This window comes from Sminthopsis crassicaudata, chromosome 3, assembly GCF_048593235.1.
Source record: "Sminthopsis crassicaudata isolate SCR6 chromosome 3, ASM4859323v1, whole genome shotgun sequence".
Lineage (NCBI taxonomy): Eukaryota > Metazoa > Chordata > Mammalia > Dasyuromorphia > Dasyuridae > Sminthopsis > Sminthopsis crassicaudata.
This window is the reverse complement of record NC_133619.1, coordinates 274405300-274433217: the sequence shown is the minus strand read 5'-3', so window position 1 is coordinate 274433217 and position 27918 is coordinate 274405300. Positions and strand designations below refer to the sequence as shown.

General features: G+C 32.3%; 1 protein-coding gene across 1 annotated transcript in view; it reads left to right on the top strand.

Moving 5' to 3' along the window:
• USP9X (ubiquitin specific peptidase 9 X-linked) overlaps positions 1-27918 on the top strand; it is a 249944-nt gene that overhangs the window by 195315 nt on the left and 26711 nt on the right. Inside the window, 7 exon segments of the mRNA XM_074300818.1 lie at positions 779-887; positions 1292-1438; positions 2422-2568; positions 5278-5500; positions 11272-11492; positions 14484-14674; positions 18195-18368. Of these exon segments, the coding sequence (XP_074156919.1) occupies positions 779-887; positions 1292-1438; positions 2422-2568; positions 5278-5500; positions 11272-11492; positions 14484-14674; positions 18195-18368 (1212 nt within the window).

Below are 27918 nucleotides of genomic sequence, written 5' to 3'. Positions count from 1 at the left end.
GAAATGTAATGGATACAAGTACAATTAGGAAGAGATACTCAAACATTTTAGCATCTATACTCAGTCTGCTAAGAGTCTTGTTCTTCATTACCTGTGTCACTGGATTTTGTAAGTAAAATGCTTTGTAAACTTATCAAGCTGTTATTTTGTTCCTCTTGTAGCTTACAAACTAGCTTTGTCTTAATACGGGTTTGTCACAACTTCATTGGAACAGTTTCTTCATCTGTAAAATGAAGTTATGTTAGACTCTAAATGTTAAGACTCACTAAAGAGTCTTCTGGTTCAAAGGTACTTTGATTCCTGTTGCAGTGCAATGTTCTTTTTTTCTTCTAGGAAATTAATGTCATTTTGCCCCTGTTAAATTGTAAAGTTAATAAGGTATGAACAACACAATTCTGTCTCTCATCATCAGTTATAAAGAGTAGGAGAGCTTCCAGAAATTTCAGGCACTAATCCTTTTAGAAGGTTTCTTTGAAGGAAAATATTTTCCACCGTATTGAAGTAGCTCTCTAAGAGGAGTCCTGAAAGCACACAGTCATCTTTTTTATTCAGGAGAATGGATTTGGGTCTTTGTTCATGTTATAAAACCAAACTTAAAAAATAATTTTCAGAGGTGAATCTCTTAAATGCTTTTGTTACTAATCAAATAATATTCAATACCTTAAAATAAGAAAGGAAAAGAACTTGGTGAAAGAATTATGTTAACATTTTTTACTATTTAATGCTTTGTCAAATACAAGTTTGAAAACCTTCAAACATTAATTATTTTCATTTTCAGAACTGTTCGGCAGATGGCACAGGAACAATTCTTTTTAATGTCTACCAGATGTTGCATGGGACACAGACCTCTACTTTTCTTCATTACTTTATTATTTACTGTTTTAGGGGTAAGAATCTAAATATTCTAATTAAAATTAGTAACATTTTATCTACTAATGACATTAGGCTAAATATGTTTAGAACAAAAATATTGGTGATTTTCCCCCCATAATGTACATGCTTTTTGACAATTTGATTTAGATAAAATTAAACTTTTAATTTTGTACTTATAATTTTTGTAAGAATTTTATTTAATTAAAATTTTGTGACCTTATAAACAAACTAAAATTTGACTTAGGAAATGTTAGTTTGAACTCTCATCTATTTTAGTTGAGTGACTCAGTCTTTTTTTAAAAAGTGCTATGGACACAAAGGAGAAGTGCGTGTGTGTGTGTGTGTGTGTGTGTGTGTGTGTGTGTGTGTGTGTGTGTACACCTGCACATACATTAATACATTGTGGTTTATGTTTCAGAGTACAGCAAGAGAGAGAGCTAAACATTCAGGAGATTATTTTACTTTATTAAGGCATCTTCTAAATTATGCTTACAACAGTAATATTAATGTGCCCAATGCTGAAGTTCTTCTAAACAATGAAATTGATTGGCTCAAAAGGATCAGGGTAAGTTTCAGTGAATAATTTATCATGTTAAAAGATATAAATAGGCCATTTTTGTTAAATCAGTTTAGAAGCCCACATTGATGATAAGATTGACATATGCATTACCAACCAGAGAGCTAGCTCAGTGTTTAGAAACATCTAATATTTTGTTTGGATCATAGGCAAAAAAGGTACGGCATCTTATTGGTGTAAAATACTGCAAATTCTGCTAGCTCTCATCCATAGTGATAGTCACTTTATTAAAACACCCTATTTCCTTTTTTCTCCAATATTTTTAAGATTCAAAGCAGAAATTATTTTTAAATTTTAATTTGTTCTTAATTTAAAAGGATAATTATGATTAACCAGAAGCTTCTTTATGAATGATTTGTCTTTTTCATCCATGAATATATATTTCAGTTTCTACTCAAATGTTCATTTAATAGACACTTGAAAATTTTCAGTTGAGATACAAAATTTATATATTGTTTCTAAATTCAATCTCATTAAGAAATTTGAAACTTCCCTGATCGTCTGATATACATATAACAATGTTTTGTTTTGACTTGTTTTTTAGTTTTCCTTTTCTGTCTTTTTCTAGTTGGGTTTTTCTCAGTTTTTTATTTAATTCCATTAAAAATATTATAAAGAACTTTAATCAGGAATGTTATATAGTCATTTTGCATTATTAGAATGGTAGGACGACAAAAATGTGTCCTGGGCACATTTTGGAGTATACTTCCAGAGTTTTTAAATATAGTCAACATTAATAATGTGATTATGACCTACATTACTTAATACTTCCTTCCTGTTCCTCAAATACCCATGTGCATATGTACTCATGAATTATTATTTGTATTGTATGTAAAAGTGACACCAAGCACAGTGCTCCAGAGTGGATGCTTAATAAATATTGGTATGGTTTTTAAAACACTATCTCATCAGCTTTTTTTTTTTTTTTTTTTTTTTTTTTTACTGATTGCAAATATCTTTTCTTGTCTTAGGATGAAGTTAAACGAACAGGGGAAACAGGGGTGGAAGAAACAATCTTGGAAGGTCACCTTGGTGTAACAAAAGAGTTATTGGCCTTTCAAACTCCAGAAAAGAAATACCATATTGGTTGTGAAAAAGGGGGTGCTAATCTTATTAAAGTAAGTACTATCTCTGTGAGTTTTTTAACCCTCTTATTTGAAAAACTATGTATTCTGTTGGATGATTTAATAAAATTGCCTTAATTAACTTCATGTTTCTTGAGGGAAAGCTTTTTGGTACAGACCTAGGATTAAGAATAGTAAAGAGGGCATTGGACTTGAAATCAGAGTTCTAGATTCAAATTCTGTTTCAGAGAATTGCTCTGACCCTGGACAATTAGCTTCACATCTCTAGCCCTCAGTTTCTTCCTTTATAAATAAGAGATAGATATATATATATATATATATAAAAAGATCCTTTCTAATATCCTTACTCCATTATGACTGCATCTACATATTCATTCCAGGGCTTTAGAAGTAAAATTCCTCTTCCTCCATATTGCTTTTCCAAACTTTCTCTAGCCCATTTACATGCCTGCTTCCTTCCAAATTCTTTCTCACAAGCTCAACTCCTCCCAAATTAAGCCTTTCATCTTTCCCTATCTTATGGTAGTAAGAAGTAACCTTTATCTTCCACTATGTCAATCTTTCCACTTATATCTTAATCCCATCTCCTTCCTTGTACTTGGGTGCTTGATGAGCTCCTTTCAAGTCTAATTTTTAATCTCTCTTAATCCTCTCCTTCTTAGACCATAAAATATACCTAGATCTCCTCACCCTTAAAAAATTCTTATTTGATCCTATTGTCCTTTTTGGTTATCTTCCTATATTGATACTCTAGGCTTCTCACATCCATTCACTTCACTTTATTTCTGTTCCCTTTTTTTTTTTCCTGAGACAATTGGGGTCACACAGCTAGGAAGTATTAAGTAAGGACAGATTTGAACTCAGGTTCTCCCGACTTCAGGGCTGCCCTGTTCTTGTAATTCGATGGTAAATCTAATAACTTTTTTCTAATCTTTCTTGACTGAGTTAATTACAGATTTGTGTTCTCATCATAAATGATCAGATTCCTTTTACTACTTCCAAACTCATTCTCTGCAGCACTTCATTTCTCTAGGTTTTTTCTTTTTTCCTTTTTTGTAGATTTTTATATGCTTAGGATTGTGTAAAAATTTCTTAGGTGAAAAAGAATTGTGGAAGGAAAAATTTTAAGAAGCTCCGATATATTCTATGCTCGAGTCTGATCAGCCAGTTGGGCACACTGTACCTTGACACCAATATAGTGATGTCATTCTGGTCGTCTTTGAACACAAAGGACCATAACCAACCAACTCTGTGTCTCTACTTCTTTTTCCTTTCACTCTCTTTTAAATCCTTTGCAATCTGGTTTCCAACCAGAAATTGATCATTCAATTGAAAATATTATCTCCAACCTTTCACTTTTCCTCACCCCTTCACCCCCCCCCCTATGTAAAAGTTTGCCAAGTTTTATCACTTCCACCTTTCATTTGAACCCTTCTCTCTACTTACATGGCCTCTAGCCTAATTTAGGCCCTTATTACCTCTTGATGTCCCTACTTCAAATGTCAACTCTTCTCCAGTCTTTCTACTCTGCAACTTTTAGATGCACAGTTCTGTATGTGATGCTGCCCTGCACCATCAACTCTATGATCAAATTTAGTTATTTTTGTTTTGACATTTGAATTCCTTTATAACCTCTCTCACCTCTCTCATCTTCCTATCCCCCAGTCTTTTTCTAGTTTTGGGGTGTGTGTGTGTGTGTGTGTGTGTGTGTGTGTGTGTGTGTGTATGTGTATACACACATCTTTATTCTCCTTTCTATTCTCCTCTGTGATTTTGTCAAACTGGCATCTTGGTATTTTCCCCACATTGGTTCCCCCTCTCTCCTCTTTCCCCTGCTCCCATCCTGCCTTCTTCCCACCCCTATTTACACAGGCTGGAATGTCTAATACTATTCCTCTTCAATTTTGCCTCTTGGGGGCAACTTTTTAATAACTTCCTTTAAATCTTACTCCATATGCCACTTCCTTTAGGAAATCTTTCCTGATTTCCTCCATTCTTAATTCCCTTCACACTAGCTACATTTTAAAATTATATTTTTATTTACCATCTGTGAACATACTAACATAACAGTAAGTGGTAATTTCTTAGGGCATGGACAATGTCACTTTTATATTGGCTAACACACATTGCCTGGCAAATGGGTACTTAAGTGCTTGTCGATTTATTGTTTGAAGCAGAGATGCCATGCTTATTTGGGAGATTTTGTACATATGAATTTATATACTTAACCTTTCAACTATATGATATTAGCATTTTATCTTATTTAAAGTACATCTAGAAAATGAAGGTAAATTAACTTTTGGAGTTTAATATTTTTAAAAATGAAATTAATTTAGAATTATTTGATATAGTAATGTCTATAAAATCCATCCATGTAAAAAAAAATAAAAATTATCAGTGCTTTGAAATAGAACAAAAAAATGTATTTTGAATTGGTACATAAACTTCTAGACTTGGAACCTGAAGAACAAGGTTCAAATCCTTGTTCTTACAGATAGTTTCATTGTGATCAAAGGTAAGTCCCTGAACTTCAATTTCTTCTCTTGTAAAATGATAGTAGTAATAATCGTAGCACTCATTTCTTCATAATATTTTGACAACTTTAAAGTAAATGTTAGTTTCTATGATGATGTCCTAAGAGATACATAATCTTTAAATCTTAAAAAAGATAATTTCTTTTTAAAACATTTATTAGTTTCTTTGACTTCACTTACTAATATATTTCTTTTTTTAACTTTTCAGGAATTGATTGATGACTTCATCTTTCCTGCATCTAATGTTTACTTACAATATATGAGAAATGGAGAACTGCCAGCTGAGCAGGCCATACCAGTCTGCAGTTCACCAGCTACCATCAATGCTGGTTTTGAGCTGCTTGTAGCATTAGCTGTTGGTTGTGTGAGAAATCTCAAACAAATAGTGGACACATTGACAGAGATGTATTACATAGGTACAGCAATAACTAGTACGTAATATCTTTAAATCATTGGTTATTTTATTGCCATATTTTTTACAATAGTATCTTATTTATTTCCTTTTTGGTAGAATTTGTAGTAAATATGCATAGTTACTACCATTATGCTAAGAACTTTGAAACGGAAAAATTTACTCAAAGTTACCAAATTTTTAATATTAAATGGTTATATTTTCATGTTACAGACTATTGGTAGTTTAAATACCAGTAATCATAATGACATTTCATCTATTTGGAATATGGCCAGTAATCTTAAATAAGCCAAAATGAAATCTGACTAGACAAAATGTGTGCCTTAAATTCAAAACAATAAAACTTATTTACTTTTCATCACATGAATATAAGAAGTATCCTGAGGCTTCTCTTCAAGCCTCTCTCATCCAACTTCTAGGTTCTACAATTCAGATTTAGATTTTTAGTGTTAGATGGAGGTTTAGCTGTCATCTAATCCTATTGGTTGTTTGTTAAAGGAATTTCTTCTAGAATATCTCTAATAGATAAGCATCCATTCTTTTCATAACCAGATTTAGTCCTCTCATAAGACAATCATCTTGTTACATTTTACTAGCTCCAGTGTATTTTTTGATATTGGTTCATTTTTACTTCTTCCCTCTGAAATTATGCCTTCCTCGTGGTCTCCCAGCTCTCAATATATCAGCATACATTTTAACATTCCCTCATATAGATTACTCTTTCCATTTTTTTACTGCACTTATTTCTCAGAGTATCTACTCTGCCTCCCCTACCCATATTCATACCTTTTGATGTTGCTGTCACAAAGAAATTGCCACATTTTTACGTACATCAACTTTGAAATTTCCTTATCTGATCAGAATCTTTTGTGATTCCATCTGTTAAAATGTTTTACTATGCTCTATCCTGCTTTTTTGTCCTCACCATCATCTCAGATCTTTCAAATCTTCAGTATTTTCCCAGGTCATGTCATTTATTCTTGCTACATATGCCTTCCTTCCCATTTTCGTTTTCTTGATGTTTGATTTTACAAAGTCTTGTTGTTCAGTCATGTAACTTTTATGACTCCTCTGGACAAAATACCACATCAATGCTGTCTGTGGGATTTTCTTGGCAAGATACTGGAGTGGCTTGCCATTTCCTTCTCCGGTGGATTAAGGCAACAAACTTTTAAGGGACTTGCCCAGGTTACAGAGCTAGTACCTTATACTGGATTTGAACTAAGTTCTTCCTCAATCCAGCTTTTTATCCACTGAGCCACCTTGCTGCCTCTCTACAAACTCTATTCACTTTTTTTTCAATCCTTTGTTCTTTTGTGTAATTTTTGTAATATTTTATTATTCCTTCCCAAACCCCAACCCTGAATGACTCCTATCATTTTTCTACTTTACTTCCATTCACTAGCATGTAGATGGAGCTGTATAAGAAGTCACTGACCGTGTTGATTTGATCCACTCCAGATTGATGTTTTCTAATGTTAACTAGAACCTCACTACAGCAAGGCCTTTTTTCTACTCCTTAATGGATTTTTTATCCCATTTACTATAGCAGTTGTCCAGAACTTCTCATTTTTCCTCCATCCTTCCACTTTACCCCTAGCTTTCTTCCTCAACTGAAAGAACATTCCTTGAAAGGAATCAGTAGTATCAGTGGAATTATGGTCCCTGGAAATAAAATCATTCCCTGAAATCTCTCTTTTCTTCTCATCTCACATGCCTTCGTTTTTCATTTCTTTCTTCACTTCAGGTCTCTAATCAAGATGTTGTCTCTTTGTGAAGACCAGTCTCTTGATCCCAGTCTCTATGCTAATTAGACCCCAGAATAATTTCCTTATCTCTCCTTATTATCTAGTTTCTTCCCTTTTGCCTTCTAACCTCACCTGTTCTTCCTCACCCTTAATATAACCTCTGGACTCTGTCATCTACACTAGCTGTCATTTTTCTTTTCTCCTTCCTTTCCTTTTCAGTTGAACACCTTAAATGTAGGGTGGTCTCCTTCTGTCTTCTCACTATTTTCTCAACTCTCTGTCCAACCTCACCACTGAATTGCAATAGTTATCTCCAAAAATTATTATTGGTATTAATGTGCTCTGATCCAATGGACTTTTGTCACTTCATATCCTTCTTTACTTCTCTGCAACTTGTGACACCAGTAATCACTTTTCTCTGTCTGGATATTCTTCATTGCTCCTTCTATGTCTTATACTGTTTGGTATATAAAGTAGAAACCTTTTCAATCTCCTTTTCTGGTTCTTCATTTATGTTATGTTCATCAACTATCTCTCATGTATCTGTCTTGTGGTTTTTCTTTTTTTTTTTTTTTTTCTTTTCTTTTTATATTTTCTTACTTGGTGACCACATTAACTCCTATAGTATCAATTTATCTTCTTGCAGATCATTCCCAGATCTTTATGTTGATTTCTCTGAAATCCAGTCCTGCATCACCAGCTATCTATTGAGTCTTTCAAACTCAGATATCCAAAATAGTGTTATTTCTGGCAATTTGATGATGTAATAGATAGTGCGCTGGCCCTGGAGTCAGGAAGATCTGAGTTCAATGAAATCTGGCCTCCAATTTTTAATGGCTGTGTGACATCACTTTTATATATGTTTCCATTGTTGTGAGGATCAAATAGTAAGTATAAAGCACTTGATACAGTATCTATCTCAGAGTGGGGGAAAGACATGCTAGCTATTATTATTATTATCATTATTATTATTATTCCCTTCTCTTTTTCCTTTCTCCCTTTCTTCAGTGTCCTCCACGCCATTTAGGTTTACAGACTCCATGTCACTGTCAACTCAGTTGCAGATTCTTATTTTTAGAATATTTTTCATCACCTTTTACTGGGTTCTCATCTCCAGCACTACCACAATATTCTTAGTAAATGTAGGTTAAGTCTTTAACCGTTTTAATTTATCCCCCAATTCCCCAGTGTGATTTTTTCAAAGCCTCAGGTTGAATTTGTCTTCCCCAACTCAGTAAAATTGGATTGACTTTTTACCTTTAAGATCAAATATAAACTTCTTTATCATTTAAAATTCTCTGGGTATCTAGCCCTTTCTCACATTTCCAGTCTTAAACTTTACTCTTATTCATGAGTTCTGCAGATATCCTGGCCTACTTGTTCCTTATACTAGGTTCCCTATTGCATCTTTGTATTATCCATTCCTTGTGCACAGGATCCTACCTCCTCCTTTCTGCTTCTTTACTTTTAAGGTCTTGCTTTGCTTTTGAAGTATAGGGGGAGCTGTTCCAGGTTTCCTTTGCATCTCTGAGCCTTGGCTTTGAGCACAGCGCCCCTTGTGTTTGCAGGGTGGTAGCTTTGTCTGCTGTGCCCTGGACTGCCCACTGATTTGCTGCTGAGCCAGTACTGAGGGTCATAGTTGCTGATTGTAATTAAGACCTCACCAGCTTTCCCAGAGTCTGTCTGAGCTGGGCTGAGCACCCTTTTTACCCCAATGACACTGACCTTTTTTGAAGTTTTTCCAATCTGTCTTGAGTTGGAGAGAGGTTTCATTCCATGATTCTGTTCAGAGACTTGGTTTCTTGTGGTTTTCAAGGGAAACTGGGAGGGCTGGAATAGCTTCCTGGCTTTACTCCATCATCTTGGCTTCACCACCAGCATTTCCCTTTTGCCAATTGGAATTCATGGCTTCATTCAATAATCAGCTCAAAATGATAGCTTCTGTAGGTGGCCTTTATCTCCCTAGCAGCTACTTTACCTAAGCAACTAAGGTTGCCTTTTGTATATGTCTTGTATTGTATATACCTCTGTCTATATCTTGAATATACCCATTTATTTAGATATTGTTTCCCCATTTAATGTAAGCTCCATGAGAGTAGAGGCTGTTTTTGCCTTTCTTTGTGTAGCATTTGACAGAAGAACATGCTTTGGTTGCTTTTGTTTAAAAACACACACACACATTTATTCATGAGAACTCTGAAAGCTAGTAAATCACAGTCTAATATCTAAAAGTCAAGTGCGGCACTCAAATTTTAAGAAAACACCACAAAACAAACAAAAGTAACAGCTGTAAGAAAATGGGATAAGTGAGATACAATTAATCAATAATACAGTGAAGGGAAAAAAAGATTTGAGAGTTCATTTCCAAGTTCAGTGAGTCAGTAGTAACTACTAAAAATTAATTCAATTTTAGGTTTCATAGGCAATAAATAATAATAATAGTCCTACAGTGTTCTGTATTGATTGTGAACAGCCTAGATGAATTGTGGTCGGGTCTGTCTGGTAACTGTCAAAAATGAACATTTACAAGATGAAGCACAAGCAGTTTGAGATTATTTATTTATTTTTGTTAAAGCTTTTTATTTTTTAAAAACACACATGGACAATTCTTCAACGTTAGCCCTTGGAAAACCCTGTGTTAGGTTGTGCTTCTTTGATGATATTAACAATAATGGGAATTTGTCTGCTTTTCTTTCTCTTTAAAAGAGTTACAGTTGAAGACTTAAGTGATTTGCCAAAGAGTCACATAGTTAATATTTGTTAGAGGTATAACTTGAAACCCAGTTCTTCCTGGCTCTGAATATATATAACATTTTTATTTTATGTATGTAAATAACTCATTTATTATGGCATGTCACTTCTGGGTTTTGAACCATTACTTCTACTCTTCTAGATGTAAACTTTTTCTTTTTTTTTTTTTTTTTAAGTTTTTTATTATTCTTACTGTGGGAGGGACCATTTTTATTTATTTTTTTTTTATTTCCCTGCCATCTTTTGTATGTGTTCTTTTAAAATCTAAACTCATCAGAGAAGACTCTTTGAAGGCATTTTGGTCTTTTTCTTTTTTTTTTTCTTTCTTTTTTTTTTTTTTTTTTAATTAGCTCTATTCTTAATAGAGTTGTCAAAATATCATTTTTGAGACCATCTCATCACTTTTGAGCATATCTCATTTCTCTGAACTTTAAAAAAAAATCTACTTTCCTACAGTTTAGAATACATTTCTTATTGTCTACCATTCCCCATCTTTGCACTTAAAATAATATAGTGCCTTTCTTGAATGGATTCTATTGTTTCAATATCAGAACTCTGTTCTGCTTTACTAATTAAATTAAATCTAAATTATCTCTTCCTTTTAAACCTTCAGCTTTTTGTACATTTTCAGAGGTGAAATTGTCACTGAGACAAAGATTTACTGGCCTGATTCCAGGAAGTTGTGTGTATTTGTGTTTTTTGTTTACTGGATATGGTTATATGAGCTTCAGAGTAGATTAAATATATTTGTCCTTAGAATATCTGTAGAGGGAATTTATGTTCATAGATGATTGAAATATAGAATGGTTACTGAGATTTGTGATTCTGCAGTGGCTTTGCTGCTATTATATGATGAAACCATATACGGTATATAGCACCCCCCTAAAAATCATTATTCCAAGCCAGTTAGTAGATGCAGGTCATAGATGAGGGCACTGACCTTCAAATGTATTTAGCAAATACATACAGCATTGACCATTAGATGTTAACAGGCAGGTCTTCACTTAATTAGATGATGTATAAAAATGTCAGGAGAAATTATAAGTAGCCCTATAACTTTTAGGAAGCCATTTAGGGAAAGTCAAATGCAGAGGTGATCTGTAAAAATGAGAAAATACCTCTTAGGTTTTTTATAAAGATCAAATGAAAACATTTATGAAAATACATTGAAAACTATAAAATTTACAAATCTGAGATGATATGACAGCTTCTCTCAGTTTAATGTGTTAAAATTTCCTAATAATAAAAGAACTCTGGTCATTTTGTGACAACTTTTTTTAATCATTCTCAGCTTGTGAGGCACTTACAGAATGGGAGTATCTGCCACCTGTTGGACCTCGCCCACCAAAAGGATTTGTGGGTCTGAAAAATGCTGGTGCTACTTGTTATATGAATTCAGTGATCCAGCAGCTATACATGATTCCTGCCATCAGGAATGGTATTCTTGCAATAGAGGGCACTGGCAGTGATGTAGATGACGATATGTCTGGAGATGAGAAGCAAGACAATGAGGTAAATTTTATTTTATCATTTTCTATTTGTGGTCATGAGTATATATTTATACAGTACTAATGCTAATAGTGATATTAGTTCTCATTTATATGGCACTTTAAGATTTGCAAGGCTCTTTACAAGTATTATCTAATTTCACACACACAATGCACCTGGAAAATAGGAGGTGGTATTATTGTCCACATTTACATTTCAGGAAACTGAGGCAGACAAAGTTTAAGTGATTTGCCCAAAGTTGCGCAGCTAGTAAGTATCTGAAATTGAATTTGAACACAGGTCTCCAGACTCTAGGGTCCAGCATGTTCTCCACTGTGCTTCAGACCTGCAGGACTATTTTTTAAAATTCCGTATCCCTGGCCCTTTCCACAAAGCCTCATGCATAGGAGATACTTAATAAAATGCATGTTGAATTGCATTCATTTTGGTATATAACTTGTGGTTTAATTCATACAGAATTCCAACATTTGTGGCATATAGATACTTTCGGTAGTGCAGACTAAAATGTTATTGATATTTTTATCATACGTTCTTCATGAGCTTTTGACTTTAATAGCAACTACCTTTGTGGTTAGTTGTACATTATTTAATGTTAACAGAAACAGATTAGGACCTGTGGTTTTGTTGGTGGGAGAATTCCCAGAGAAGGAAACTCCTCTTCCAACACAGGATAATAAATTCTCTGCAATTTAGAATCTTAAGTTTTTGCCTAAAGCATTGAGAAAGTGATGTTTCTAGAGTCACATAGCCAGTACATGTCAGAAACAAGAAAATAACAGTAAGTATTAGAAATTAATGTGTTAAACAGGGTGAACTTACTGTTTGGATTTCATATTTAAGAATTTAAATAATATGATGTGGAAAACACTTAAAAGATTTTCTTTAAAAATTTTTTATTCTTGTTTTGATTATCCACTTCATTATTTTATGCCTGTGTGTACAGTTTGTCCTCATAGATAGATTGTCCTTAGGAGCTATTAAAAGAGGCTATGTCTCTGTGTCTTGTCAAGCAGGGTCTTTAACAGAAGGGCTTGTAGTCAAAATACAATTTTTCTACCAAACATTCTCAGTTCAGATGAAAGCCTTTTAGGAACAGAGGAGAGAGTGAAAGGGAGGTTCACATGATTTATAGCTGGAAAGTACTTTCTCCATTGTTATAATCATCAATTTTATTGGTGCTGTTTGTTTTTTTTTTTTTTTTTTCATTTTGATTGTTTATAAAAATTCTGTCCTTTTCTTCCAAAATGAAATTTCTTCTGCCTTAATCATTCATTTTCTTTTAAAAGAAAAAAATGATTTCATTATCAGTCCTCCCATACTATTTACTGGGTTTTTTTTTGTTTTTGTTTTTGTTTTTGTTTTTTCAATGATTCAGTATTTTATTTCCTTTTAATGAAGTTTTCATTTATATTGCTTTTTTTTCCCCCCACTTTTCTTTTGGCTCCGTTTATTTTACTTTATATCAATTAATACAGATTTTTTTTTTCCCTTGTTTCTCTTTCTCTCATACTTATAATTTCTTACTGCATCAAACAACTCTTCAGTATCAGAACTAGGAATTAGATTTATGTCCATTGTATCTAACTGCCTTCCCCCCCACTCCCCCCTGTGATTTTCTTTTGGAAGAAGAGGGAACATAAACCCTTTACTGCTAATTTTGTTTCATCAGTCTCTCCATTTTATAACATAATCGCTGAATTTAGATGCAGTCAATATTCAAGCCTATACTGGTCTCACAGTCAAATTTGGTTCTACTTTTTAATTAACAATCTCTCCACTATATTGAGAACCCTTTATATAGTCATTAATGGTAGGAAGATTGTAAGGAAAATTTGTATGTTTTATATATTGTATCCTTATCCTCTTTATATTTAGAATGTATTATGAAGTATTTTCATAAATAGGATGAGATTAAGTACTTTCTAGACAAGTATTTTATTTTAGGATTTAACATGGATTTAATGTTTTATTCAAAGTTTTGTTCAATTAAGATACACATTGAAATAAGAAGGGCAGCATGGAAAGAAAACTTTCAAGTCAGGAGGCATTTGTATTTTAATCTTGACTTTGAGGTTTAAAAACTACATAAGGCTTTTGATAAGTTTTTGTTTCCTTAGCAGTAAAAATGAAATAACAATAGCCCTAGATTGATGTTACCTGTCCTTCTTGTTAAATGTAAATTGAAATGTGTGAATCATTGATTATTTCAACAAAGTAACTGAAGATTTCTTCTGGCTTAATCCTATAAAGGAAAGTTTAGTCTTCTCTAATGCTATAAATAATCTTCAATGACACCTCTGTAAAAATGAAGATGCTTATTTCACATAAATAATTACACATCCTGACTTGATCTTTAAAATGCTTCAAAAGTAAGGATTATACAAATCAGTTCCAATTGATTTGTAATGAACAGAACCAGCTATACCCAGAGAAAGAACACTGGGAAATGAGTATGGATTACAACATAACATTTCCATTCTTTTTGTTAATGTGTGCTTACATTTTTGTTTTTTTCTTCTCAGGTTATTTTTACCTTCTTTCTAAATCCAATATTTCCTGTGCAACAAGATAACTATATAAATGTGTATACATATATTTTATTTAACATGTATGGGACTACTTGCCATCTAGGAGTGGGGGTGGGGGGGAAAGGGGAAAAGTTGGAACAGAAGTTTTTGCAAGGGTCAGTGTTGAAAAATTATCCATGCATATGTTTTATATATAAAAAGCTATAATAAAAAATAAAATTTAATTTAAAAAAAGGATTATAATAAAAATCTAAAATGTGATTAGTGAATATATTTGTCCCTAAACTAATCGAAACATTTTTAAGTTTATCTTAAAAATGTTTCGATTAGTTTAGGGACAAATATATCTTTATATATATATATATATATATATATATATATATATATATATATATATATAATTTTTACATTTATTTTTAATGTGCTTGACTTTTTTTTTTTTTTTTTTTTTTTTTTTTTCTTTAAGAGTAATGTTGATCCCCGAGATGATGTATTTGGATATCCTCACCAATATGAAGACAAACCAGCTTTGAATAAAACTGAAGACAGAAAAGAATACAATATTGGTGTTTTAAGACATCTTCAGGTCATTTTTGGTCATTTAGCAGCTTCTAGATTGCAGTATTATGTACCAAGAGGATTTTGGAAACAATTTAGGTAAGTAAGAACTAGTTTAAAATTACTTAATAATTAGGTGTTATAAAAGTACTTATTACGTTTTAAAGAATTTGTTGTATATCAGAGCTTCTTAAACTTTTTCCATTCAAACCACTTTTTACCTGTAAATTTTTGTGTACTCTTAGAAATCTATACAGTAGATAAAAAGCAAACACTGATAAGTCAATTTTGCAATCTTCATATTCAGTCATGAGGTTCTACATGGAGTCACAGGTCACAGTTTTAGAAACAGGGTTGTCTGTTACTTATTTGAAGCATATTAGATTATCCTTAAAATTAATCTCATTTTTAGGCAGAGTTAATCTTGAAATTATGAAAACAGTAATCATAAGGTGTTAAGAGACTTCAGACTCAAGTTATGAAAGATATAGAATTCATATAGAATTTAAAAGCCCATAGACATCTTATTTGCATCTGGTCATTACTAATTTTTATCTGCTTTTAATTAACAGAGTGATGTCAGTGAGGCAAAGTAGCTTCAGGTTCAAATCCTCTCTATGACACAAATAGGGTGGGACTCTGTTACAGAGAAAGTGTCTGTCTGTATTAGATAAAATTTTCTCAGCCAAATGTCTCTATACCACTTGATCTTCAGGTCCAGTTCTCTGCCCATGTCCCTTTACTGTCTTTTAGGGAACTAGAATATAGGTGGTCAAAAAAAAAAAATAGAGTAGTTCTCATTTGGGAATTTAAAGAAAGATACTATTTTTCCCCATCTTCTAACAAACTCCATCTATCTAGCTTTCATTTCTATTTTCCTCCAAGTACACTTAGTCCCACTTAGGTAGTAGTTTGTATCACTGAGCATTTACTTTGCTCATTCATACTTTTAATATGACTTTGATAATGTTACTTTCATTTTGCCTTCTCCAACCCCTACATCTCATTGTCGCTTGAAGTCTTTATTAAGTGTTACTTAAAGCTATATGGTGACTTCCTTTCTCTGAACTCTTACAGCACTTTTAATTTGGAATGTAAGCATATGCATTCTTATTTTCTAATTGCTATCATGAATTTTATTGGAGAAATGTGGCACCTGGCTTATAGTTCTATTCTCTATCTTAACCCCTAACCTCATATGTAGGGACTGCATTTTCTGTGTTGATTGTCCCCTCCAATATCCTAGCCTTTCTACTTTATTAACCTCAATTCACATAACCTGCATTTTCACTCCACTTGAGTCATGCATAAGAATAGATCTATCCTTAATTTCACCATTTCCCATAAGTAAGTGGTTTTTATTTCCATTAACCAGAATTCTCGAATTCTTTTACCTTTTGTCCATCATCCCAATCTCCCTATCCCTCTCTTTACCTGCACCTGTTCATTGTCCTCATCATGACCTATTCCTTTATACCCTTCTTGTATTTCTGTCTCTCGCCTGTGTTCTGGTCTCTCTCTCTCTCTCTCTTTTTTTTTTTTTTTTTTTTTTTTAAACTTCAAAGGTTTGATCCTCTAGTTAACCATTTCAGCTTTCACTCTTTAAAAAAATCTTTAACTTTCAAAACCCCAGCACCCATTCCTGGTCCTTTTAATGACTTTTCAACCCCAAGTCTGAGTCATCTCCCCCATTCACCTCCACTGTAATGAATGTACTCCCAAAACTCCTTAGAGGAAGTCAAATACCTGTTACAGGGAGGTGCACTAAAATATATCTAATCTCAGCTGATCCTCACTTCTACATGACAGTCACTTCATCTCTCCATAATTAATCATTAGATTCCCTGTGGCAGCTGTTTCAGTTCTCTTTTTTTCCTTCAAGGATACATATCATTCACACACATAAACACACCAATCCCCTTCATGTGCTTTCAGCAGAAGACTTGGCCTCCTACTTTACTCAGAAAATAGAAATAATAACCGCTTCTATATTAAGAACTTAAAGAGACCTTAGAGGCCATCTAGTCAAATCCTCTTATTTTACAGATGAGGAAACTGAGGCCCAGAGAAGTGAAGTGACTTGCCCAAGATCTCCCTAGTAGTAAGTGGCCAAAGCAAGATTCAATCCCAGATCCTCTTACTCCACATTCATTACTCTTTCCACTAACTGTCATCCATTCTTTATTCTTTTCCTCAACGCTTGTTTAATATCTCCCCTTTTCTGGCAAAGACTTTCCTCTTTTATCAAGACCATTTCTTTTATTTGTTCTCTTGTATCATCTCTATCAGCAACTTTCCAGTTTGAGCTTCTCTCTCTCTTTCCTTTCTATATTTCTTGTCTCTTCTTTTCCCCATGTATATTTCCTTTCCTCCTCATATCCCCATTTGCTCTTCCCTCTCACTAACTCCTTTCATTCTCTCCCCATTTCTCTAATTTTTAGCTTTTCCTTGTTTGCTGCCTCCTTGTATTCCACAGACATGCCTAGATAGCTTTCATCTATCATTCCTCATTGAAGCTGTCATCCTATTCCTTCTCATAACAAACTCCATCACTAAACCTCTCCTCTTTAAGATTACCAAGAATTTCTTATTTGCCAAAGCTTAGAGCCTATAGTTTAATTCTTGTCTTTCTCTAGTCTTTGATGTTGTTGACTCCCCTTTTCTTCTAGATAATTTGTTCTCCTTGTATTTTTATGACACTATACTCTTTCTTACCATGAATATACTCTAAGCCTTTTATTTGGGCTTTCTTTTCACTCTATACCTTCTCTTGATTTGATCAGATCTCATAATTTCATTGATCTCTCTTCAGATAATTCCCAAATCTGGAGATAAATAGTCCTAATTTCTCTTTTGAATTCTAATACTTTGTAACCACGTAGGTGCCTTATCCTCCAAATATATGCAAATGGATATTCGTTCCTCCTCTCTCCCCAAAAGAAAGAACAAATTAGGCCCTTCCTTTCATAAATAGTGTCTTTACAAAGGTTTTCCCCATGACTTCTTTGATGAAGTAGATTGGAAAATTGTGAATATTATCCAATATGCAGATTTGAAGCAGGATTCCTGTTGGTAAAATAAGATATACCTTTACTTTCATCTAATTATTTTGTAAATAAAGACAGGAACATCCTTGGACTTTAGTAGACTCATTTATTGGCCCACAGAGCAAGACCCCATTTTATGATTTCCTTGAGTTTGGAGGAATTGTTTTGTTTACACATAACAAGATTGTGTCAACGTTAGATTATAAGTAAAATTCAAATTTATTTGTAACTGGTATATATTTATAAAGCATTAGCTTTTTTTATCTGGATATTCTTTATTGTATCCTCTCTCCCTTATGATAGCTCCATTTTGGTTTTATAAATAACTTTATTTTTCTGCCTAATATGTGAGGCACCTGTTTTTACTCATCTTTTTCTGCATTGGGAGTAAAGTCTTTATTATATTCTGTGAAGAATATGTACTAATTATTAATAACAGGGTAGTGTTTCCCACTTAACCTTAGGTAACATTGATACACATCTTTTACAAGTAAGTAGTCCTAATTATGTTAACTTTTCCTGTATAACATTGTGTCAAAGTAATGCTTTCTTTTTATTTTGTTTAAAATTAGGCTATGGGGTGAACCTGTTAACCTACGTGAGCAACATGATGCATTAGAATTTTTTAATTCTTTGGTGGATAGTTTAGATGAAGCTTTGAAAGCATTGGGACATCCTGCAATGCTAAGTAAAGTCTTAGGAGGTTCCTTTGCTGATCAAAAGATTTGCCAAGGTTGTCCACATAGGTAAGTAAGTCTAGTACTGATTTTTATTTTTAACTATTCCAAATAAAACTTCCCATAATTACATATTTATAAATGCAGCATGATTTTAATATCTTTTTCATAGAGACCAGGTGTTTGTGAATAAGAATAATACTTTTGAGTACCCACTTCTTAAACTGAGAGAACATGGTGTAGTTTGAGAAAAAAACACTATACTGACTCCCCTTGAAGCTTCCTGTAAATTTGTGTTGCATGGGCAAAACAGTTTGATTAGCCTGTTGAGTCATCTGTAAAATAAATGAGTTGGACTAGATGATATCTAAGGTCCCTTTATCCCCCTCCCCCTAAAAAAAACCCCTAATTTATCTACCATTATTCTTTTCCTTATAATAATATAAAATGTTTTATTGATCTTTATTGTTTTTATATATATATCCCTTTTCCAATTAGCCCCTCCTATTACAATAAAATAAAACTAGCTAATATCATAACCGTTATGTCTTATAACGAATAAACATTCCATATCCATTATACACAACTTTTCTGTTGAGAGAAAGAAAATGTGCTTCACCTTCAGGTTCGGTAGAACAAAAACTTGACTTTTGCATAATCTTGATACTTATGGCTTGACTATTGTCATTTATGTTATAGTTGTACCTGTTCTGTTCCATTTGCTTCACTCTGTCATTTCAAACAAGTTTTGCCATGTGTCTCTAAATTCCTACATGTTTGTTGTTTTATAAGTAGTTTTTCATTTTTTTAATCTATTCCCCAGTTAAACCACTTTATCAGGATTTTTTGTTTTGTTTTGTTTTGTTTTTGCAATTACAAAGAATACTGCAATGAATATGGTGTTACATTTGGATGCTCTCTCTCTGTCCTTTATTTGTATGGGGTATATACTCTTCAGTTAAGATTACAGAATGTGCAAATTTTACTAACTTTTGAATATTTCATCAAATGGTTTCACTAATTACTAGCTTTACTTGCTGCATTACGTCCCATATTTTTCTAAACAGTGGATTTTTTTTTTTTTTTTTATTTAATAGTTCTTTGCCTACTTATCTTTTCAGTCAGGAATATCACCTTTTATCCTTTTTTTGTTTTTTGATTCAGCAGAAACTTTTTAATTGTGAGAAAATGATGAAAACAAATTTTCCACAATTCTACTTTTGAATTTTCCCAGCTGTTCTTATTGAATAAGTAGACCTTTCCTTCAAATGGTTATATTCTGGGATTTATCAAACAGTGGGTAACTGTGTTTTTTTGTTTTGAAGTCTTGTAGTGTGTCATGATCTGTTTTTTAAACAATACCAAATAATTAGGGTGATTACTTTTTTGTAATAAAGTTTGAGATCTGATCATTTTTAGATCCCCTTATTTCTTTATTCCATCATTTCCCTCCAAATTTTTGAACTTTCGTTAATCCAAATGAATTTTTTTGTCTCTAGTTCTATAAAGTAACCCAATGTGTGATTAGTGTGGCACAAAATCTGTAAATGAATTTCAGTAGAATTATTTTTATTGTATTGGTGAAGCCTGTATTTAAATATTGATCTTTTCCTTTACTTCTGTAAATAGTTCAAGTTCTTAGTTCAAAGAGTAAATAACATTAAGAAGTTTTAATGTTTTTATACCAGAGCAGTGTTTCTATACAAGAGTTTTTTAGTAAAATTCACATCTATATTAAAATGTACGTCTTGTCATAATCATGTCCATCATTAATCAAGGACTCAGTTTTCAGCTGATCTTCTATAATTGTTTTTAATTTTCAATTGATCTTCTATAATTGTTTTTAATATAACATTTTCCTTTTTATTCTAATCTTCTCAAAATGTATACATAGAAAAGAAAAAGAGAATTTTCTATGAAAGTTTCCTTTAAATTGTGATTCATTTCAGATTTATATATCAACTCAGCCATTAGTAATAAAACTTAATAGTTTATATCTCTCTGTGACCTTCTTCCTGTTCTGTTCTTTCCATTTAAAAGACAAAATCTGTAATAACCCTCTTTACTCTTATTTTTGTTATTGATGCTCATCATTATGGCTGGTCCTCTTCTTCAATTCCCCTTTAAAAAAAAAAAAAAAAACCAAAAACTTTAAAAATTGGCAAATTAGTTGAAACAGATTCATAATTTGGCCATGTCCAAAATGTAATTTACATCTCAATTTGATTTCTAGTCTATATACTTCTATGCCTTTCTCCTAGATTATGAACAGCATATCATATCTGTTTTTTGAAATCAGAGATTATCATTGCATTGATTAGACTTCTTAAGTATTTCATATTTGTTTTTATTTTTAGTGTTTTGTTGTCTAAATTGCTCTCAGTTCTTGTAAGTTTTCCATGTTTTTCTTTTCATCTTTTCTGCCTTCATCAGTAAAGCATATTAATATTTCAGAGCATTGTGTGTTAAGCTTTGCAGTATGATAAATTTTATTATAATCTATTATTTTGTTTCCTGGAACACTTTTATTTTTTGCTGACACAAATTGAGGTTAAGTGATTTGTTCAGGGTCACAAAAATCTCTAGTACCTAGAGCAGTGGCTGTTCAATAAGAGGGATGATTTATAAATGCTTGTTGGTTGATTGAAACAATTTTTTTAAAAATTTTTCAATATTTATAGCAGAAACAGTTATTTTATGTCATATTAAAATTTTATAGCATATTAAAATTTATTTTTTAATGACCAAAATCATTACAACACAGTTTCTTTGTTGAATAGTCTTCATGGATAACTGAAAGAAATATAAAAGATTAGAAACTGAATTTGACTTTTTCTGGTCACCAATGTAATGTTACCATTTATTTAGTACTTTTAAAATTTTCATTTCATGTAGACTTATGAAGTGGAGTACTGGTTTTTGTGAGTTTTCTCTCTTTTTATATATTGTTTCAGGTTTGTTTTCTACAAAGCAGATCTGCAGATTAATATATCTTTCTATAGTCTCATTTTTTCTTCCTACATCGAAAGTGAAGAAAATAGATTTTACCTAGCCAAAGAAAGCTGTAGCAGTGCTATAGTATGACCAGAACAGTAAACAAATTAGCCTCCATAATTGAATACCATCTTATATATTTCAGGGACATATAAAATCAAAAATTACTTTTTTTTTTTACCATTGTGTTTAATTGATTCATCAAAATATTTGTCTCATGTTGAAATTAAGTTGTCATTTAGGTTTTAGTTTTAACAGCTTCCTCGGTAGTTCTTAATTTAAATTTTTGCTTTCTTTATCCATTTATTTTATTTTCATGATAATTTTTTGAAGTTGTTGACTTTTAAAATTATAATCTTGACCAATTTCCCTTTCCAAAAGATTTTATTGAGTAAACAAATAAAAAATCCTTATATATGTGTGTGAGCAAAAGAACAACATATACTTTGATAAGAGACATTAAATATGTATTTCAATGTATACATATCATCAATTTGAATGTGATATATAGGAAAAAATGCTTTCAAAAATTTTGAGGAAAATTATCCTCACAACCTGGAGATTTTAATAGACCTGCTAAAATAGCATAATGTGGCAGACAAAGGAGTTAATGCACTCTTAGGCTGGATTATTAGAAGAAGTGTTAAGGAACAAGGTAAATAATATTGCAATTTTATTCTGGTCTTTTCAGAATACCCTGGAATACTGTACATAGTTCAGAAAAGTTTATTTTAGGATTGAATAATGAGAAATTCAGTATACATATAGGAAATATACTTAAAATCTCATCAAAAAGGAATGAAATTAGAGTATATTATTTTTAGCTCAGCCTGAAGAAAAGAAAGTAGAGAGATAAGCAAACACTAGTTAGATATTTGCGATTTATCATGTGGAGTATTGTAATTGGTTCAGCCATAGATTCAGGATGCTGCAGTCGAATCAATTTTTGTTTCACAGACAGATTTAAACTTTTTTTCCATATTTAAATTTAGTAAAAAGGAATGACTTTCTTATAGTTAGAGTGATTTAAAGGTATAGATGGCTCCTGTGAACTTGGGAGAAATATTAGGTTCCCTCACTAGTGTTCTTCATGTAAAGGTTGAGTGAGAATTTGATAGGGGAGGAGAGAGGTTATAGTAGATTCTTGTGCTTATATCACTAGGAATGTAATGTGCCTCATAGTTCTTGAGATTCAGTGAATGTTTGGAAAGAATTATTGGAAGTTACCTGTGCTGTTTCTTGAAAGGGAAAAAAAAGGATTTCAACAAATGGAAACATAGAGAAGAGTTCTTTATAAGCATATGATATGGTATAATATGGAGAAAAATATACTAGAATCAGGAAATAGCTAGTGGTCTAATTTAGCTAAAAAATATAATATTCAAATGAGCAATGTGACAAAAGGCTGGAAAAGTAGAGGAATTAGAATATGTTATTAGCATTATAAGATCAATATAATATAATAGTTTATATTTTATCAAAATAAGGATTTTGTATTAAGCACAAAAAATGACAGAATGTTTTGAATTCAAGAGTAATATAGTCAGAACTATGCCTTTTTAAGCTTTTCTGTCAATAGATGGTTTGGAGAAGAGATACTTGAAGCCACTAAGTATTCTCTCAAATTCTTATTTGCCAGATCTAGGTAATCACTATTACCCATTTTCTCTGCTGCTACTCACATGCTCTAAACACCTACTGGACAAAGTCACACAGTAATACCATCTAGTTTCCTTATTAATACATCTTCTTGAGAGCAGAGCCAATATGATGGAGGAGAGAGCCATCCAGCTGAACTCTCCCAAGATTCCCCTCCAAACAACTTTAAGAGCATACTTCACAATAAATTTAGAAGCAGCAGGGCCAATAAAGGTCAGGACAAGAAATTTCTTTATTTAAAGACACTTAGGACATCAGTAGGAAAAATCTATAACACCAGGATGGACACCAGCCTAGAGTGCACACAACATAAGTGGCAGGCCAAATGGAGGTGTCAGTAGCTTCAAGGGCTCTCAGCCAAAAGATGGTAAGTGGGTTGGACCAACTAGTCAGAAAGAGGTTATAGGAGGACTCTTTGCTGGCCATACACAATTTGGAGTCCCAGTTCCTAAGTGGAGAGAAACTTATCAGGCACAATGGAATAAGAGACTCAATCACAGGCAGAAAAGAGCACTTATATTGCAGAAGAACAGAGTTCCAGGTTTCAGTTCCAAGGCAGAAAAGCAGCTGTAGTTTTCAGCCACAGAGGGTAGAGAAATGTGGCCAAAGCTGGGCTCTGGGACCAAACTCAAAAAATAATAGTAAGAGGGATCAAAACTTGGGCTATTATCTCCCACATTTTGAGGTTAGAATTTGATTATTGTAATAGCTTATTTTTAAAAATAAATAAATAAAAGTGAGTAGGCAAAGGAAAAAGAACCCAAGTGTAAGTAACTACTATGGGGATAGAGAAGATTCAGGTTCTCATAAAATAAAGCTATTAGAGCTTTTAAAAAAAAAAAAAAAAAAAAAAAAGCCATTCCTTTTCAATAAGAAACATCAAGCGATTTAGAAACCAAGTAAGATAGATCAAAGAAAAGCTGGGGAGAGAACAATCCAGAAAAAATCATTTATGCAGATAAGTCAACCAATTGGAAATAGAGAGTCAAAAACTTAAGAAAATAATTCCTTGAAAACCTAGAATTGGTCAAGGGGAAGTTATAAGTTATAATAAATAATAAAATAAAAAGAATGAAAAAAATAGAGAAATGTGAAACATCAGAAAAATAACTGATCTAGAGAGCAAATTGAGGAGAAACAATATAAGAATGGTTGGCCTACCTGAAAGGTATGATCAAAAAAGAAAGAATAATATTGATTCAGTGCAAGAAATGATCAGGGGAAATGGCCCTGAAGTTCTAGAACAAGAAGGTAAAGCAGGAATAGAAAAAAATTCTTCCAGATTAAGGAAAAAATGCTGGAAACAAGTTGTTGAACTACAATAAGGACTACATAAGATCTAGCAGCTAATGCACTGAAAGACACTAGGTCTTGGAATACTCTATTTCATAGAGCAAAAGAATTGTAGTTATGAGTAAGGGTAATTTAAGTAGCAAAGTTAAGTATAACCTTGAATGGCAAGGATGGGATGTGGACATTTAACATTCTGAAAGATTTTCAGGTATTTGTGACAAAACCAGCAACTTTTAATGAAAATTAGAGGCATAAGATCTAGGAAAAATAATAGATAAAGACTGATTAAAAGAGACTCAGGTTGAATTTTTTTACCACTTATATTTGAAGGTGTTATCAGTAAGTACTCTTATGACTGTTATCTTTATATGGGTGGTTTGAAAGAAAGGATTGGGCTGAGCTGCCCAAAAATAAAACTGAGTAGGGAGAGATAAAAAAAAGTAATTATCTCAAACAAATGGGTTATGAAAGGAATAATTAATACAAAAGAAGCAGGAGGTTGGGATAGTACTTAAACTTACTTTCATCTGGAATGGGTTAAAAAGGAAAGGACAACCAAGTCTTCTAATTTCAGAAGGAAATAAGAGGACTAGGGGAAGAGGGGCGATAAGGAAGGAATTGGGGGGGTATTAAGGAATAGGAAGACAAACATGTAGAAGAGGAATAAGAATGGACAGAACAGGTAAGGAGAGTAATGAAAAACTGGAGGGAGGGATTATACAACAAGTACAACAACTGGAATGAATTTATCCATAAAACAGAAACAGATAGCAGATTAAAATTTTGAATTCAATTAATACATTGTTTTCAAGATGCAATAAAAATAGTTACTTAAAGAGAAAAATAAGAAAATTATACTAAATGTCACTGATACTAGTCAATATGGTTTTAAACCATTTAAATTAACTAGAATAGTTTAGAATAGGTAAAGCATATACTTGTCAAAACAGACAAAGGAATTACATAAAAATAAAATACTTTTAAATACAAATAAAGTCAGGTTTCAATGATTGAGATAATATTATTCAGGGGTAGGTAAAACCAATATGATGAAAAAAATTATAATTAAGTTCATTTGAAAGAACAAAAGTCAGATTTTTCAAAGAAACTAGTGAAAAAGTAAGAAGCAAAGGAATGCTATTCAACAGTATCAGGCCTTATAAGAAAGTTGTTGAAGTATAAAATGGGTAGTTTCTATTTTTTGTTTTGTTTTGTTTTTTTAAATAAAGTTTTCTTGTATAAATAAAACCAGTATAGCCAAGAACAGAATGAAAGCAAAAATTTGGGGAAAAACTTCCATAGATAATCTCAGATAGGATGTATCCATGTTGGTATGCTTCTGTGGTATAGGAAATGAAGAGCTGGTTGATTTAGAAAAGTATGAAAAGACTTGGACCAATATAGAAAGATGCTCCTCTACCTCCAAAGAGAGAACAAATAGAAATAGATATATTACAGTTTTATATATATGAATATGGGTGAATGTTTATATATGTGTATGTTTTATATATGGGTGGGATATGGGGAATAACAGAACAAAAGAAAATCTGAGTAACTTCAAAAACAACACATAGAATTTATTATATAGTTTTTCTTGAAATGGAAATTTATTGTTTTATATTAAATTCTCTCCTATGTTTTGCTGTGTACATTCTTTTTAATATTGAATTTAAGTTTAAGATGAATAAAAATCTTGCCCCCCAAAAAGTTAACGAAATGAGTATAAAGGCACTTCTTGGCATAAGAAATGAAAATTATGCAAGAAAATTTTGAAAAGAGAATTAACAGCTTGATTTTAAAGAAGCACAGAAAAACACTAAATGAATCAATACATTAGAAAAATAGAATTGGCCTAATGGTAAAAGAGACACAAACATTCACTGAAGAAAAGAATTTCTTTAAAAAAAAAAAAAAAAACCAGAAATGGGTATAAAAATTCATATAAGAGAGTATGAGATACATCAGTGAAAAAACAGCTGAACTGAAAAATAGATCAAGAAAAGATTAAAACTTAATGACCTTTCTTTCAAAACCAGATTTTTAAAAAGCGCCTACACATTTTATTTTAAGAAATTAACAAGGAAAACCACCCCCAATATGTTAAGATCTAGATGGTAAGTTAGAAATTGAAAGAATCTACCAACCACTTTTGGAAAGAGATCCCAAAATGAAAACTCCCAAGAATATTATACCCAAATTCCAGAGCCTTTACGTCAAGAAGATATTGCAAGAATACAAAAAGAAACAATTAAAATGTCATGGTGCCATAGTATTTTACAAGATTTATTGGTTTCTATATTAAAGTAGTAAAGGATTTGTAATATATTTCATAAGGCAAAGGAGCTATAATTACAACCAAGAGTAATTCAACAAACCTGAATATAATCTTTCATGGGGTGTGGAAATGAATATTTAATGAAATGTAGGACTTTCAAGAATTCCAAAGCTAAACAGAAATTTTGAAATTCAAACACAATACTCAAGAAAAGTATAAAAAAGTAGACAGAAAAAAATCATAAAGACTCAATAAAGTTAACTGTTTACATAATTCCTAAGAACTTTATCATTAGAACAGAAGCAGTCTACTGAGACTGAGGGCACAATCAATTATATAAGAATGATCTGGGTGGGGGAAAGTGGAGGAATAAAGAGGAAAGGTAGGGGCAGAATGGGGAGCATTGTCTCACATAATAGATGACTTAGTTACTCTGATGAAGACAGTCATTCAAGAAAATTCCAAAGGACTCTTGAAGAGAATTGCTGTCCAATTCCAGAGAAAGAACTGGTGAATTCTGCATATTGTAACATGGTTTTCTAATATTATTTTTCTTGCCTTTTATATGTGTGTGTGTAATAATGGGTAATATGGAAATAGATTTTACATAATCTCATTGTCTTAATTGATATTAATCACATAAATATCTCAAATGATGAGGCAGGAGGAAAAGAATTTAGAACTCAAAATTTTAAAAATATATCATTTGAGGAGGAAAAATCATATATCTTCTCTAATATTGATTCAGCCTTTAAGATCCCTAGACTTTCCTTTGTCCTACTACTAAAAGACTTAATCCTTACTTTACTAACAAAATAAAGTGTATTTTTTTATTTTACATACCTCTCGTCTCTTTTATGCCACCCCAGTTCTCTCTTTGTTCAGGACTGCAGAAGTTGCTTGCCATATACTGATTATCTCCTCTACTTGGACTCCTTACCTGTCTTTTACAAGAGATGGCCCCCTTCATCATCTCTTTTCCATCTTCCATCTCTTTCTATGCACTGACTTTATGCTTCTGCCTATAAACATTCTCCAATATCTTTAAAAAGCTTCGTCTAACTTTACTATCCCATTAAGTTATTTGCATGTCTGTCTTTTCTCTTTGACAGACTAGCCTCTAAAAAGGGAGCTACTTTTTTAGTATACTTGGGCACTTGGCACCTAGCCAGTTTTAGGGAACAATCTGTTTCTTGAAATACTCCTGTTTACTTTTCTCTACCCTTTTATAGTAGTCCTCTTTTCAGATACCCAGTATTTTCATGATGTCTTAAATTTTATCTCTATCAGATATAGACATCTCTAGAGTTCTGAACTTCCAACTTTTGCCCCATCCATAGCAAAATTCCAAACTCTTTCAATGCAGTTGACTACATATTATGAGGTAACTCAGTGAAC